This window comes from Olea europaea, chromosome 12, assembly GCF_002742605.1.
Source record: "Olea europaea var. sylvestris chromosome 12, O_europaea_v1, whole genome shotgun sequence".
Classification (NCBI taxonomy): Eukaryota; Viridiplantae; Streptophyta; class Magnoliopsida; order Lamiales; family Oleaceae; genus Olea; species Olea europaea.
The window spans coordinates 15555764-15573074 of record NC_036248.1 but is presented as its reverse complement, the minus strand read 5'-3'; the positions used below and the strand labels follow the sequence as shown (position 1 = coordinate 15573074).

At 34.4% G+C, this 17311-nt stretch overlaps 1 protein-coding gene across 1 annotated transcript; it reads left to right on the top strand.

Moving 5' to 3' along the window:
* The first annotated feature begins 878 nt into the window (after window positions 1-878).
* LOC111406665 (protein FAR-RED IMPAIRED RESPONSE 1-like) lies at window positions 879-2568 on the top strand. The gene is made up of 2 exons (XM_023036053.1): window positions 879-1653; window positions 1910-2568. Exons 1-2 carry the CDS (start codon window positions 879-881, stop codon window positions 2566-2568), a joined length of 1434 nt encoding a protein of 477 aa, XP_022891821.1.
* The last annotated feature ends 14743 nt before the right edge of the window (window positions 2569-17311 follow it).

The window sequence follows — 17311 nt, the reverse complement described above, 5'->3', positions numbered from 1 at the left end:
ATTTGGAAGACTTTCTAAATCAATTTCAATGCTTCCATATTTAGAATGTTGTGAATCATCACTTTCTTTAGTAATCAAACTGTGCTCCTGTCTAGGCTTTCTGACAACAAACTTGTCCATTGATCAATAACTAAAACAAAAAATAAAGCAGCGTCATTAATAAGAGAAATATGGAACGAAAAGCAAACTTGTCCATTTTTATCAGTTAACAGATTACAAATAACACTAATTATTTAGTTGCTGATAAACATATCAAAATTGCATGAAGAAAACCTGATAAACATATCAAATTGTAGGAAAAATGATAAATCATGGTCCATGAGCAAGCATATAAAATGAAACTAACAAGGGCAGTTTTTATCTACACTTTTCTATATACACACATAAATCTACTGCACGTGAAAAGGTAGATTATCAGAGAGGGACATACAATTTCTCTGTTCTCGGTTGCATGATCAATGTTGTCATGAGATATTATCTAACATTTCATGTATATTATGATGCAGAAAGTTGTCATGTAATGAAAACCTGACTTTGAATTATGTTTCGTTTGACATGTATTTTCCAACAATTTTCAGGAACTTGAGGTGAAATGTTTGGACCGATTTATCTTTTATTTGAGACTAATTATTGACGCTTAAACTTCCATTTTCCTTGAACAAGTTAGTTGAAGTACTTCATCATATTGCTTCTCGTTTCTATCATTGCTTTTTATTTTGCTAAACATTATCTTTCTACTTGGACGCAGAGTGCGAAATTATGGAACCCGGGAATGAAAATGGTTTCATGCAATCCGATAATGAGATAGTTTCGGACAATATCAACGTTGTGATAACGACACCTTGAGAGGAGATGGAGAGATTGTGCCCGAGGTGGGTATGACATTTAAAGATGAAAAGGAGTTGTTTGATTTCTATAAGCAATATGCCTATACAGTTGGTTTTCCAGTAAGAAAAAGAAATTCTAAAAAGGGGGATGATGGAATTGTTAGATTTGTGACATTTACATGTAGTCATGAAGGCCGAAGGTCTAGTAATACAAACAGTGCCTTGAGGCCGCAACCAACAAGTCAAACAGATTATAAAGCACGGATATCTGCATTTGCAAACTATAATGGCACATGGAGAATTAACACCGTCAACCTCGAGCACAACCATAAGACAAGTCCTTCGAAGTCTAGGATGTTTCGGTGCAATCAGGAATTAAGTGCAAATGTAAAACGAAAGCTTGAATTGAATGACATAGTGGGAATTCCACTGTACAAAAGTTTCAACTCTGCAATTGTAGAGGCAGGTGGGTATGAGAATATGACCTGCATTGAAAAAGATTGTCAAAATTATATTGAACAAGTTAGACTGTTACGACTTGGAGAGGGAGATGCAGCAGCATTACAATCTTACTTTTCACAGATGCAAGCACGGTGCTCAGGGTTTTACTTCGCTATGGATTTGGATGACGAGTCTCGGCTTAAGAATGTATTTTGGGCAGATAATAGATATAGGCAAGCTTACAAGGAGTTCGGTGATATTGTAACCTTTGATACCACTTATTTGACGAATAAGTACGACATGCCTTTCGCACCTTTTGTTGGTGTGAATCATCACGGACAATCAACACTGCTTGGTTGTGGCTTGTTATCAAATGAGAATACAAGTACATTTGTTTGGCTGTTTAGGATGTAGCTTCAGTGCATGTATGATCAACCTCCATGTGGAATAATTACCGATCAAGACAAAGCCATGCAGAATGCAAGTGAGATTGTATTTCTGAATACTAGACATAAATGGTGTATGTGGCACATTATGAAGAAATCGCCAGAGAAGTGGGTAACACATTGATAAAAGTTTGATATTCTCGACTATACATCGTTTGGTATATGACTCGAAAGCTGCTGATGAATTTGAAAAAGGTTGGAGAGCCATGATCAATGAGTTTAAGTTATATGATAATGATTGGTTGTTTGGATTGTACGAAAATCGAGGTCGTTGGGTGCCTTACTTTTTGAAAACAACTTTCTGGGCCGGGATGTCTACAACACAACGAAGTGAAAGTATGAATGTATTTTTTGATGGATACGTCCATTCGAAGACCTCTTTGAAGCAGTTCGTTGAACAGTATGAACGAGCACTAAGGAATAAGGTTGAAAAAGAGTTCCAGGCAGATTTCAAATCATACTCGCAGATGGTTCCGTGTGCAACAAGTTTTGAGATGGAAAAACAATTTCAATTAGTATACACAATTTCAAAATTCAAGGAAGTTCAGGATGAGTTTGTAGGAAAGATTTATTGTGATGTCGCTTCAGAAGTAGAGAGATTGGACTGGGTGAAGTACGAGGTTCGGGAGTCTACAGTATACCTCAAGGGTAGGAAGAAGAAAACATTTCTCATCTCATTTCAGAGGGACACTAGTGAAGTGATGTGTAGTTGCCACCTGTTTGAGTTTCAAGGAGTTATTTGTAGGCATGCGATCACAGTGTTCGACCGTAATGAATTGACACGAATGAAGAGAAGTATATATTGCGGCGGTGGAGGAGAGATGTCAGTAGGGCACATACGAGGGTCGCAGTGAACTACGCCGGTTGGTTAGTACGCCTAAACAATTAAGATATGATGATATGTGTCAAGCATTTTCAGAGGTGGCAAACCTCGCTGCGAGTGACGAAGGGTGGGCTGGGGCAATAATGGATTGGATAAAATGCCAAACAACAGAGTTGAGGACTTCTCGATCGAGGGGTGGTAGTAATGTCCTTCCCCAGCAAAATTTTCAGGGTGCCACACAGTGTATTGGATCACGAAATACCACTGGTGTGAGTGTGTTGAATCCTAACTCGTCAAACAAAAAGGGCGCGCCAAGAAAGCTTAGGAAAAAAGGCCCGTTGGAGTCTATTTCAAAGAAGGTAACGGTATTTTTCCCTATTAATCTCTTCAAGTACATGCGAACTCCACCACAAAATTTGAATTTTGTCCATGAATGTGCAGGCAAGTTCGAAGTCAGACAAAGGAAAGTGACTGAGAGATAGGCGTATTGATATGGAAGAGGCTGCACCTGAAGTCTAGCAATCTCAACAACTTCAACATTCGCAGCCAACACCATTCTCGTATTCACAGCTTCTGTTGGTCAGTAAGCGTAATTTATTTTCATAGTTTCTATATTTTTATTTTCTAATTATGTTGGTATTGGACATAGGGTGACTTCGAAAGTCAAGTGTGTACGCAACTTTCATTATCATCTTCTAATGTTGTATTCAATTCACAAGGTGAACACGTGTTTACATAATCATAATTAACAGTCCATTTTTCCCCTTCTTTCATGTGTTTGCTAACCCAAAGTTTAATTTAGGTGCGTATTTTGCTAACCCGAATTTACTGCATCCTGAAGTTGCAGTGACTGGGACGAGCTAAATGGCATACAATTTTCTTCAAGTTCATTTTAGTGAATCTGGATGTTAGACCATAATGTTGTTAGACCGAATTTAGCGTCTCATGTGTTATGTTATTTTTCCCCTTCTTTCAGGTTCAAGGTTTAGATTCTTTTCCGAGAGCAACGCACTTGGCAAATTTGTCCAACGTTGTCCCAATTACTCATCCAAGAACGTCGTTTCACAATGATGTTGGAATCTCAAATGACAAGTGAACTTTTTTGCATGATTTATCCTTTGTAATTGTGAGGTTATTTGTAAAGAAGTTTGTGCACCCTTTGTTAGGGGTTTGATGATTGGACTGAACTCCATATATTCGTTAATGAGGGAGTAATTGGACAGTTTTTGCTGAAAACGTCAGTTTTTGCATTTTGCTTATTTGCTCTTTATTTTTTTATTTTTTTTTGCCATTTTAATGTAAGGAGGACTGCAATATTTGGGGGATTGGATGGAGAGAAAAGTTGAGTTCAATTTGATGTAAGCAAAAACTATATTTTCTGCCTTGGTTTCAATCTGTTGGGAAAACACTCTTCAAATCAAATGTGTATCTTTAGGAACTCTGAAAATCAAATGTGTATCTTCAGCCATCCATCCCTCTACCATCATAATCGAGGAACTTCGAAAACCACTGAGGGCCTTTCTGTTGACCTAATGGTTGACTTCTTGTTTTGATTATTACAAATAAATTGCGTTTAATTCTAACAAGTTGAACTTAAGTAACTAATAGTGATTATTGCAAAATTATAACACGAAAGATCTAGATCGGGAATCATGCAACCTTGGCGCAAAATGATATACACACAATATTTACGAACAAGGAAATGAAAATCGAGCTTTCACGCACCAAATTACATTGGATGAAGAAATTGAAGACATTAGCTATAAATGCATTTGTATACTCAAGTGTAAAGGTAAAACATTTTAATATCTCGCATCGATTATAGCTCAAACAATTTTTATGCACGAAAATTATCATACAAACTTTACTTGCATAAAAATTATTTTCAAAAGATAATTAATTTGATTTTTCACAATTAAATTCTTATAAAATTACTTATCTATACGAAGTACATTAGAAAACCCTACAAGTTTCTTAAAGAACATTTTTCACGAAAAAGGAAAATTTGATGGGAATATAGTTGGCTCATCCGGACGTTCGGATGCGATGTCCAACGATCACATTTTTTAACCGTTTGGCAAACGGCTAGTTAATCGTCCGGATAACAAGCGAACGTCCGAATCACTTGTCCGGATCTCCTGATTGATGGCTATAAATACCTCTCTTTATACCTCTTTTAATGCAAACTTTGAGAATATTAGAGAGGGTTATTTATTGATCTTATCTACCTTATTTTTCAATCTTTAAGAGATCAAATTATTTATTTGTTGAAAAACTTTTTGAGTGAGTAACTTTTTCAAAAATCATATATCTCAATAAAAGTTTTTCACACAACTTGAGCTATATTCTTTGTGATCTATTGAAATGTTTGTGCCTAATTCTCTCTTAATATTTAGTTGTTTTCATATCATTTGTTAAGAGAAAAACCTTTCAATTGTAACTTTGATTTTCTTGTTGGTCAAGTTGAGGTCCCAGAAAGCTCAACGTGTAAAAGGATCAGTGCTCCTTAGTTGCAAGTCACCGGTAGCATTGTAAGGGTTGGATTGCACCATAAGTCAATCAAAGTTAGTGAAAAAGGCCTTCCTTGTGACGGAGAGCTTGGTAACGGGGGACGTAGATCGTGATTGGATCGAACCTCCTTATTACATCGTTTGCATTCTCTTTTCCCTTTCTCTTATTACTTTTGTGTTGTCTTGTTTATTCATAGTTATTTGCTTAAATTTGCGTTTATTTTAGAAAAAGTTTCAAATAACCAATTCACCCCCCTCTTGGTTAGTTATTCTTGGGCCTTCAATTGGTATCAGAGCTTGGTATTTTTTTTTTTATTCTACAATCTTGAGTAATGGCTAACCAAGTTTTTCAAAATAGAGACACTCTACAAACCGGCCTCCCTTCTTTGATGGTACACATTATAACTATTGGAAAGCTAGGATGATGATTTATGTTCAATCTATTGGTTACAATGTTTGGGAAGTTATAGAATATGGTCCATATGCTCCTACTAAAACTATTAAAGTAGATGATAGATCGGAACAAACTCTCCCCAAATCTAGAGAAGAATACAATGATGAAGATAAGAGAAAACTATCATTAAATGCCAAAGCTAAAAATCTATTTTATTGTGCACTTGATAGAAATGAATTTAATCAAATTATTACATATGATTCGGCATATGATATTTGGCATGCTCTTGAAGTTACTCATGTTGGCACAAGTAAAGTTAAGGAAACAAAGATAAATATGCTAGTTAAAGAATTTTAAAATTTCTTTATGAAACAAAATGAGCGTATTGTTGACATGATTACTCGTTTTACCGATATTATAAATGGTCTTAAAGATTTTGATCGTAAATTTACTAACGGTGAACTTGTGAGTAAAATGCTTAGGTCTTTATCAATGGAATGGAGTCCACTGAGAATGTTGATCGAAAATACTAAGGATGTAAATACATATCCTTTGGAGGAGCTCTACAGCACATTGATGACCTATGAGCTAAACAATATCGAGGTTAAGGAGAAAACGAGAAAAAGTAAGGAAGAATCAAAGGAGCCTCCTAAAAGACAAATTGCTTTAAAATCGACAATTGAAGAAGGAACATCAAATGAAAATATGAGCAATGAAGAACTTGATGATTTGGTTCTTCTTGTCAAAAAATGGAGAGGTTTTCGTAATAATCGAAGATTCCAAAAGAAAGAAGAAAAATGGAAGATAGGAACAAAAAGATTGTTTGCTATGATTGTGACAAGCCGGGTCACAAGAGAGCTGAGTGTCCAAACAAAAAGAAAAATTTCAAGAAAAAGGCACTCTAAGCCACATGGGATGATAGCGACGACGAAATACAAAATGGGAATGATAATCAAGATGAAGTGGCAAATAAGTGCTTCATGGCAATTTAAGACAAGATATGTTCTTATGATGAGCTTTCAATTTCTTATGATGAGATGCTTGAAAATTTTGAAAAACTTGCTTTAAATCACGCTATTCTTAAAAAGAAAAACTTTATTTTGAATGAAGAAATTAAGAAAATCTCCGAAAAGCAAAAAGTGAGTTTTGATCATAACCTTTTGATAAAAGAAAACACTCTTTAAAAGAAAAAGTCAATGATTTAACACAGATTATCCATAAGTTTACCAAAGGTAAGAAAAATTTTGATTTAATGCTCAGTAGTCAAAAGTGTGTTTTTGATAAAGGAGGAATTGGATATAAACCCTCTCTAAAACAAAAATCACTCAAAAATATATTTATTAAGGCTTCAAATATTTCATATAGCTTTTGTAATAAAAATGGACATATTGCTTTTAATTGTGTAACTAAAAAGAAATTATTCTTTGAGAACAAATATAATTGGATACAAGAGTCCACAAAAATTGACTATCAAGGACCCAAATTTGTGTGGGTACCAAAAGTCAAAACTTAATTTGTCTTTGTAGGTACCAAAGAAAATAAAAAGTAAATGGTTCTTGGATAGTGTATGCTCGAAGCATATGACCGGTGAACGATCATTATTATCAAATTTTCAAGAGAATGATGGAGGTCATGTGACCTTTGGAGATAATGCCAAAGGTAAGATAATCGGCATTGGAAACATTGGTAACCACTCATCCCCCTCTATCGAAAATGTTTTACTCGTTGATAATCTTAAACATACTTTGCTAAGCATTAGTCAATTATGTGACAAAGGTTATAACATAAAATTCGATTCTTCCAAATGCCTTATTTAAGGATGCTACATCGAAAGAGGTAATTTTTATAGGAAGCCGAAGTAAAGATGTTTATATTATAAATTGAATTGGAAAATAACGAAAAATGTTTACTAAACTTGAAAGAAGAATCATGGTTATGGCATAGAAGACTTGGACATGTAAACATAGATCTTCTTTCAAAAATTTCTAGAAATTGTTTTGTAAAAGGTTTACCGAATTTGAAATTTGAAAAGGACAAAATTTGTGACGCTTGTCAATTTGGAAAACAAGTAAAAAGCTCTTTCAAACCAAAACTTTATACTTCAACCATAGGACCATTACAACTTCTCCTTATGGATCTTTTTGGCCCCTTTAGGACGGCTAGCTTAGGAGGTAAACATTATACTTTTGTTATTGTCGACAATTTTTTAAGATTTACTTGGGTTATATTTTTAAGTTTAAAAGAAGAAGCCTTGAAAACTTTTAAACATTTTTGTAAGAAAGTTGAAAATAAAAAAGGCTATTTTATTACAACTATTAGAAGTGACCATGGTGGAGAATTTGATAATGTTGGGTTTGATGATTTTTGTAAAGAACATGGATATGAACATAATTTTTCAGCTCCTAGAACACCTCAACAAAATGGTGTAGTAGAAAGGAAAAATCGTACATTACAAGAAATGGCTCGAACTATGTTAAATAAAAATAACCTGCCTAAATATTTTTGGGCTGAAGCGTTAATACCGCTTGCTACATTATCAATAGAATATTAATAAACAAAAGGAAAACTAAAACTCCTTACGAACTTTGGGAAAATAGAATTCCAAATATTAGTTATTTCAAAGTTTTGGGATGCAAATGTTTTATTTTGAATACAAAAGACAATTTGGGAAAATTCGATATTGGAATTTTCTTAGGATATTCATCAACTAGCAAAGTATATAAAGTTTTTAACAAACGAACTCTAGTTGTTGAAGAATCCATGCATGTTACCTTTGATGAAACTAAATCATTTGATCGAGAGAAAGGTAGTGATGATGATGTAGTCTTGGAAGCTCCTTTCGAACAAATGAACATTCAAGACCAAAATAAGGAGACACCAAATGGAGACATAGAAAAGTTCGATGCTCAAGAAAATGAAGCAAGATAAACCGGAGAACAAAGTGATCCCTCATTACCAAAAGAATGGAGGTTTGTTCCAGCTTATCCCAAAGAGCTAATAATTGGCAATCCATCAAAAGGTATCACTACTAGAACCTCTTACAAAAATCATTTTGGTAGTTGTGTATTTATTTCTCTAATCGAACCTACGAATTTCAAAGAAGCTGAATTTGATGAGTTTTGGATTCTAGCAATGCAAGAAGAATTAAACCAATTTGAAAGAGACCATGTTTGGACTTAGTCGCTAGACCAAACGATCAAACCATTATTGGAACAAAATGGATTTTTAGAAATAAAAGAGATGAAAATGGAATAATTGTGCGTAACAAGGCTAGATTAGTGGCCCAAGGTTACAATCAAGAAGAAGGTATTGACTTTGAAGAAACATTTGCACCAGTAACAAGATTAGAATCCATCCGTATGCTTCTTGCATTTGCATATTACAAAGATTTTACACTTTATCAAATGGATGTTAAAAGTGCTTTTTTAAATGGCTTTATTCAAGAAGAAGTTTTTGTTGAGCAACCTCTCAATTTTAAAGATCACAAGTATCCGGATCATGTATTTAAATTTCAAACAGCTCTTTACAGTTTAAAACAAGCTCCTAGAGCTTGGTACGAACGGTTAAGCAAATTTCTTCTCTCAAATGGTTTTTCGATTGGAAAAGCGGATACTACACTTTTTATAAAAACTCATAAAGATGATATGCTCATTGTTCAAATTTATGTTGACGATCTTATTTTTGGTGCTACAAATATACATCTTTGTAAGAATTTTCAAAATGCATGAGTAACGAATTTGAAATGAGCATGATGGGTGAGTTAAAAAAATTTCTTGGCCTTCAAATAAACAAATGAAAGAAGGAATTTTCATAAATCAAAATAATTACATTTAAGACATGCTTAAGAAATTTGACATGCATGACATCAAGTCTATGAACACACCAATGAGCACATCTCTAAAGTTTGATAAGGATGAGCAAGGTACTTCTATGGACGTCACAAAATATCGAGGTATGATCGGATCCCTTCTTTATTTAACTGTCAGTAGACCCGATATTATGTTTAGTGTTTGCCTATGTGCTCGCTTTCAATCTAATCCTAAGGAATCACACTTAAAGGCCGTAACAAAAAATTTCGTTATCTAAGTGGTACGAGTACTTTAGGACTTTGGTATCCAAAAGGCACTCATATTGACTTAATTAATTATTCGGATGCCGATTGGGCCAGATGTAATGTTGATCGTAAAACGCAAGTGAAAATTGTCACTTTCTAGGCTTTGAACTTGTGTCTTGGTCTAGTAAGAAACAAAATTCCGTTGCACTATCCACCGTCGAGGCGGAATATATTTCGACCGCTAGTTGTTGTCCACAAACACTTTGGATGAAACAAACTTTATGTGATTATCATTTGACTTTCGATCATATTCCTATCTTATGTGATAATACTAGTACCATAAATTTGTCCAAAAATCCCGTTTTACATTCACGAACTAAGCATATTGAGATTCGACATCATTTTCTTCGTGATCATACCCAAAAAGGAGATATTGTATTAGAATTTATAAAAACCGATGACCAATTGGCTGATATCTTTACAAAACCTCTAGCGAATGACCGATTCTCTAGTATTCGAAGAGGCTTAGGTATTCTTGACGAAAATGAAGTGAACTAAGCTTTAAATCATTTTCATGTCTTTTTATTTTTTTATTATTATTTTCTCAAATTCTTTAAAAAAAATTTATCCGGACGCACTTAAGAGTGTCCGGACCAGATCGTCCAGATTAGCAGACCGCTTTAAGAAATTTCAATTTAATGTCATCCGGACGTCCGGATTATTAAACGAACGTCTGGATCATGGCGGTCCAGTTTTTAAAATCGCGAAGACCGTCTCCTTCATCTGCCATTTTCTCTTCTTCTTCGATTTATTTTCTCTGCAAATCCACACACAAGCATTTCTTTGGTTGCATCTTGTTCATTTCACCTATTAATCGAAAAAACCCGACTGATTAACACTATTTTTCACCCAAAAATCAAAAATATCTCTTCCAAAATCGGGTTTGAATCTCAGCTCGATTTCCTCTTCAATCTTAGAAATTTTCATGCAAATCTCACATAATAGCTCAAGCATTTCATACACCATTACTATCCTCATCTAGTAGCTTGAGTTTTCATAGCAAATCAGCACTTTTGAGCGTGCCCTAGAAATCACTCGATTGGGATTTTTTTTTATTTTTTGAAAATTGTGGAAATCCCACCCATTTTTATCTACTATGTCGAGTTTTGGGCGTGGAAAATGAGGAAGAAAAATCGTGCAATGACCCCCTTCACCATCGGATGAGGAGATGGATTTGGAGCCGGAGGAGCCATCAAACCCTTTTGAAAAATCGCCCATTTTAATCAGTAAGAATGATGATTTTATGGATTTTAAGTAGAAGCTCCCGCTTTTCATATTGAAGAATGTTTTGAACGGATGGGATGTATAACCGTGACCACGATGGAAGAACACGCTTATCCACGCCTTATGAAAGAATTTTATCAAAACATAAATTTTATGACACGTTCAAACGAAATCCCTTGCTTTGTTAAAAATGTTCGGTTTACAATTTCAAAAGCATTAATTCGTCAACTACTTAATCTCGAGCCTTGTGACTTAGAAGTGTTTTTACAAAAGTCTCCACCAACCATAGAATGATACAATCCTTCTGAGGCATGTCGTCGTGTTACGAGGAAAGACTTAGAGAACATCACTAAAATTAGTGCACATCAATTAACACTTCCATGCAAGGTTTTGCAAAATATAATTACTCACATTATTTTTCCCCGCAAAGGTCATCGAGACGAAGTCAATCACTTCGATCTCTTTATTTTGGATTCTCTACTAGTCGAGCGTAAAATTAATTTTCCTACTATTGCACTTGGCTTTATGAAGCTTGTGCATGTATCACGACACACCAAAGCTTTACCTTACGAGATGCTTCTCACAAAAATCTTCAAGCATTTTAATATTTCATTGGATGGTGAAGATTTTATAAAATTACGCCCTACCGATACTATTAACATTCAAACCTTAAAACGGATGAAAATAGTAAAGGAACATGGGCAATGGGTCACTCATAAGAAAGGGTTCGATCCTACCTCCAGTCCATCCACTCTCCCATTTGAAGATGAAGCTGCATCAGACGAAGAAGTACCTGAAGTTCCTGCTCCCGCATCTGACATTCCCGGCTCGAGTGTGCCTTCTCCTTCCCGAGAGCATTCTACATTTACCGAGAAGCACTATAATCTCCTCCGTGGGCGGATTGATTCTCTTACTTCATCAGTCAACGGCATGGGTAGCCTACTTCTCTAGATGCAAGCTCAGCAGATATCTATCCAGGACCGACAGCTCGAGATGCAGCAGCAACAGCTTGAGATGCAGCAGCGACAGGCTGAGATGCAGGCTCAGCAGACTGCATTTTTCACCGAGTTTTATGCTAGATTTCCTCCTCCACCTCCCCCTCCGACCCCTTAGTTTACTTTCTTGCGTACTATTACTCTCATGTTATTTATTATCTATTGCTCTTTTATATTTTGGATGGAGGGAATGTTATTAAATGTTATATGCATGTTGATAAGGGGAATATTACTTGCAATATACAAAATTATGCCCCTGATTATTTGATGCCGATTCAATTTGTTCAATATTTATTTTGCAACAATCATCTCGTTTGTCATAATCAAAAAGGGGAAAATTGTTGACTTAATGGTTGACTTCTTGTTTTGATTATTACAAACAAATTGCGTTTGATTCTAACAAATTGAACTTAAGTGACTGATAGTGATTATTGCAAAATTATGACACGAAAGATCTAGATCGGGAATCATGCAACATTGGCGCAAAACGATATACACACAAGATTTACGAACAAGAAAATGGAAATCGAGCTTTCACGCACCAAATTGCATTGGATGAAGAAATTGAAGACGTTAGCTATAGATGCATTTGTATACTCAAGTGTAAAGGTAAAATATTTTAATATCTCGCATCGATTATAGCTCAAACAATTTTTATGCACGAGAATTATCATGACAAATTTTACTTGCATAAAAATTATTTTCAAAAGATAAGTAATTTGATTTTTTACAATTAAATTCTTATAAAATTACTTATCTATACACTTAGAAAACCCTACAAGTTTTTTAAAGAACATTTTTCACGAAAAAAGAAAATTTGATGGGAAAATAGTTGGCTCATCCGGACGTCCGAATGGGGTCTTCCGAACGTCCGGATGCAATGTCCAATGGTCACATTTTTTAACCGTTTGGCAAATGACTAGTTAATCGTCCAGATAACAAGCGAACGTTCGAATCACTTGTCCGAATCTCCTGATTGATGGCTATAAATACCTCTCTTTATACCTCTTTTAATGCAAGCTTTGAGAATACTAAAGAGAGTTATTTATTGATCTTATCTACCTTATTTTTCAATCTTTAAGAGATCAAATTATTTATTTGTTGAAAAACTTTTTGAGTGAGTAACTTTTTCAAAAATCATATATCTCAATAAAAGTTTTTCACACAACACTTGAGCTGTATTCTTTGTGATCTATTGAAGTGTTTGTGCCTAATTCTCTCTTAATATTTACTTGTGTTCATATTATTTGTTAAGAGAGAAACATTTCAATTGTAACTTTGATTTTCTTGTGGGTCAAGTTGAGGTCCTGAAAAGCTCAACGTGTAAAAAGATCGGTGCTCCTTAGTTGCAAGTCATTGGAAGCATTGTAAGGGTTGGATTGTACCATAAGTCAATCAAAGTTAGTGAAAAAGGCCTTGCTCTTGACGGAAAGCTTGGTAACATGGGATGTAAATCGTGATTGGATCGAACCTCCTTATTACATCATTCGCATTCTCTTTTCCCTTTCTCTTATTACTTTTGTGTCATCTTATTTATTCATAGTTATTTGCTTAAATTTGTGTTTATTTTAGAAAAAGTTTCAAATAACCAATTCACCCCTCTCTTGGTTAGTTATTTTTGGGCCTTCACTTTTAAGTCACAACTTTCCCATAATTAAGATACTTTAAACATCAAATCCTGAAGACGATTGAAACAAACTAAAACCTCCAAAATAAGATGCAACATATATATATATACTCAATTTATTTATGGACAAAAATAGCAAAGTAATATTTCGAAACATCAAAATCAGTTTTGCCTACTTCCTATGGGGCGTGGCCCTTCCCTTTTCCATTCCCATTCACCTCGGCACTTTCCTTTCTCTTACGGAATGTCATGTTCAATGAAATTTCACTATCTCTTTTTTCAACTATTCTAGCTAGACTATCGAACATGGTCGGCAAATCTTCGACTTCCTCGAGGGCTTGGGAATTCACTACTTCAATAGTCGTGCTAGATTCACCGCTTGATTCTTCGTTTATGACCCAATCAAAATACCCACAGTTAACACTACATGTTTTGAATAATCATCCTTTGTTCTTTGTCTCCCTTTTAACTTCAAAATATTTTTGCAGTCCGTGCGTACACCATGGGCATCGTCGTTTTATCGGACAATTTAGGAAGGAGTGGTCCGTACTTCTACAGCCGTGACAAACCCCAAAATTCCTCCCCTTCATCCTGGAAGAAAAAAACTGAATTATTAACAAATATCCGCACTCATTGTCCACAATATTATCGAGTGAATTAACAACACCAAATTCATGGCTAGAAAAAATTGAATTTGTCCCAATTTATAAGTATACTCGGTTGCATAATTTCCAATGAACTCGAAATTCATCTACAACACATATATAATGAACAAATTCCAATGATCAGAGGATGATATAACATGCATTTAATTCGTATAACATGCACTGAAGTATCAGATACAAGTTGGCATTATATTATTACTATCGAAAAATCAAGTGAAATTCTTGAGAATTACATATTTTCTCAACAGATGTTTCGTCTAAACTTTAAATTAACTTCTCCATATGCTAACATGAATCATATGTTTAAATCTACAAGTTGAACTACATTATGATTAACAAATTCAGCCTACATTTAAAGTTTACATTTGCTTAAGAAATTACAATAATCAAAAGATTAAAAAGATCCCAACATACCTAATTCAATTACTGTACATACAAACCGAATACTAAAAACTTTGAGAAAATAAAATCACAGAAAGGCTCTGAAATTACAACCACTCAAACAAATGTCAGTTTCTTCTAGGCTCAAGAATTTTAACCAGTACAAGTTATACTTTCATTTGGATCATAAACACACACATTGATATGTAAATTCTATACAAACCTGAATTACACCCTGGTTGTTCATAATACAGACTCATGACCAAAACATAAATCAATTTAAAAATCACAAAAAAAGAAGTAAATAAGAACCCAAAAAACCCAGTTCAAAGAATAGAAACGCCAAAGAAAAAAGGGCAAAAACTAAAAGAAACATCTAGGTTTTCCATAAACCAAAAAATCAAACTAACTAAAATTTTTTATCTGGTATAACAAAGAAAATGTGTGAAAAATTAACTTTAAAGGAACGTGAAGATGGTAACACAGAAAATTGAAACCCCAGCTATCAATTTTTTCTTCATATTAAAATCATATCCAACCATAATACGAACACAACTGAAATTATTCAAAATATTTAAAACTTAAAGAAAAGGAAAAGGATATTCATCTCTTTCGATTAATCCCGTGTAGGGAAAATCAACAGCTAGAGAGAGATGTAGAAATGAGTCCAAGTGGGTTTAAGTTACTGATTGTCGAAATAAGGAGTGATTACTGTGGGGTGGGGTGTCTACCGATCGAAGTAGAGTGACGTGATTTTTGGTTCTAAATTTCGCAAATCGAATTTTTGCCCAACTTTCATACTCATAATCTTCCATTTACACCACCATATTCCCAAAAGTACCAAACAACACCAGCTTTTGGAAACAACTAAAAGAAGAAGTGAAATTTGGCTTACTTGAAGCTAAAAGATGGCAGATACTCGGTCGACACCACTCCACAGGCTCAACATTGTGGATTTTGCTGTGGCAATTCCTCGATCAGGCTGCCGGAGGTGGATTTCGACAAGGCAGAGGTGGAGGCGAATTTTAGGGTTCGAAATGGTGAGAGGATTTTGGTTTCCTTCCTTTATTGTTGTTTCCTTTCGTTATTGGGGCTTTGTTGTGGGGGAAAATTTGTTTGGTTGTGTGCTAGACACGTGATTCTGTGAAGGTTCTGTAAAAACCCATTCTGTACGTCTAGCACTACCGATTGGAATATCTCAAAAACAATAATAAAGGACATAAGTTTGAACATTCATTCTTTTTCTGACAAAAAAAAAATCATAGATTTGACATAAATGGAACTTTCAACTAGCAGAGACTAAAGGTGAAGTGATTGTTCAAAATTATGACAACTTCACTGGAGAAATAATAATCCTGATATAATAAAAGGTTAAATGATATCAATGGTATAAAGATTATTCAATGATTTGGCGCAGCAAGCATCTGAGATACAATTAGAAGGACGAGGCAGGTAAATTGATTTGTTTTTGAGAATCTGGATAGTACATATCATGTGAAGAGATCCTCCCAAGGAGTAGAGGTTTCTCAGTAGGTGGAAAGTAAAATAAAATCAGGGTCGAATCGAATTAAACCAACCTCAAACTTTCTCACTTCAAGTTTTTCTTGTCCATTTAGTTCAATTTTAAAGTCGGGGATCTCTTCTCAATGTGAAGACTTGGAGTTCTATCTTAAAATGTCAACCTTATTAAGAGGAGTAGTCCAAACCCTTTAAAATTGATCTATATTTTCATCTTTATTTGATGTGAGGTTTATCCCTCAACACTAAATTAAGAAATAAATAGCATAACTCCAAACTGGGGCAAGTGAATTTCATTTATCCGTAGGCTTGGATGACAGTAGGCTCGAATGCTAATTAAACTTCTCAATATAGCCAGCACTGTGAGACCGACATAAACAGCAAGGAATGTGAGTGGGTGAGGGGAGGATGATGAGGGTCAAAGTCTAACTTCAAACCGGAACTGTTGAAAACAGCTTCAAGGCATTAATGTCAATATTATCGAAATATTTTGAATCTTCTCTATGAGCAAATTGATTTGAAACAGAACCTAAGGCAGAGGCCTTTCACATTATGGGGATTAATTTGTTTTCTATTTTATGGCATTGCACAAAATAATGGACATGACAAATTAGCTAGCTTTCCTCGATGTTTTTCTCTTGGTGTCATATGGCCTCCATGTTAGATGTAAATTGTGTTTGAATATTTTGAATCTTCTCTATGAGCAAATTGATTTGAAACAGAACCTAAGGCAGAGGCCTTTCACATTATGGGGATTAATTTGTTTTCTATTTTATGGCATTGCACAAAATAATGGACATGACAAATTAGCTAGCTTTCCTCGATGTTTTTCTCTTGGTGTCATATGGCCTCCATGTTAGATGTAAATTGTGTTTGATGGAAATTGAATACAAATAAATACAAAATCGTCTCGTAGATTGCCAAAGATTTCTTACTCATTCAAACATGCTTGTTGCTTCTAAGGGGGGTGTATTTAATTAAAACTTTTAATGACTTTTTGGGATTTAAAAAGTTCAGGGGTCTTCGATTGAAACGTTTTGAGACTCTCTAAAAGTCACGATATATTCAATTAAAACTTTTAAAGTGTCTCTAAAAGTTACAGTGTATTCAATTAAAACTTTTTAGAAGTCTCTATAAATTTTGAGGTATTCAAATTTTAATGACTTTTAGAGACTTTTATAAAAGTTTATGAAGTACTAACTTTCAAACAGAAAGTACTCATATAATATCTTAAAATTTGTCTCTCATTAATACGAGATTTTGAGAGACTTTCATAAAGAATTTTTTTTTCAATCTTTCTTTAACCTTCTATGGACATGTATAATAAAAATTAATTTTTTTATTTA

Coding starts and splice junctions, on each gene's coding strand:
- LOC111406665 (XM_023036053.1), top strand. CDS start 879: ATGACATTTAAAGATGAAAAGGAGTTGTTTGATTTCTATAAGCAATAT. Junction 1,654..1,909: donor GTTATCAAATGAGAATACAA/GTACATTTGTTT, acceptor AATTTGAAAAAG/GTTGGAGAGCCATGATCAAT.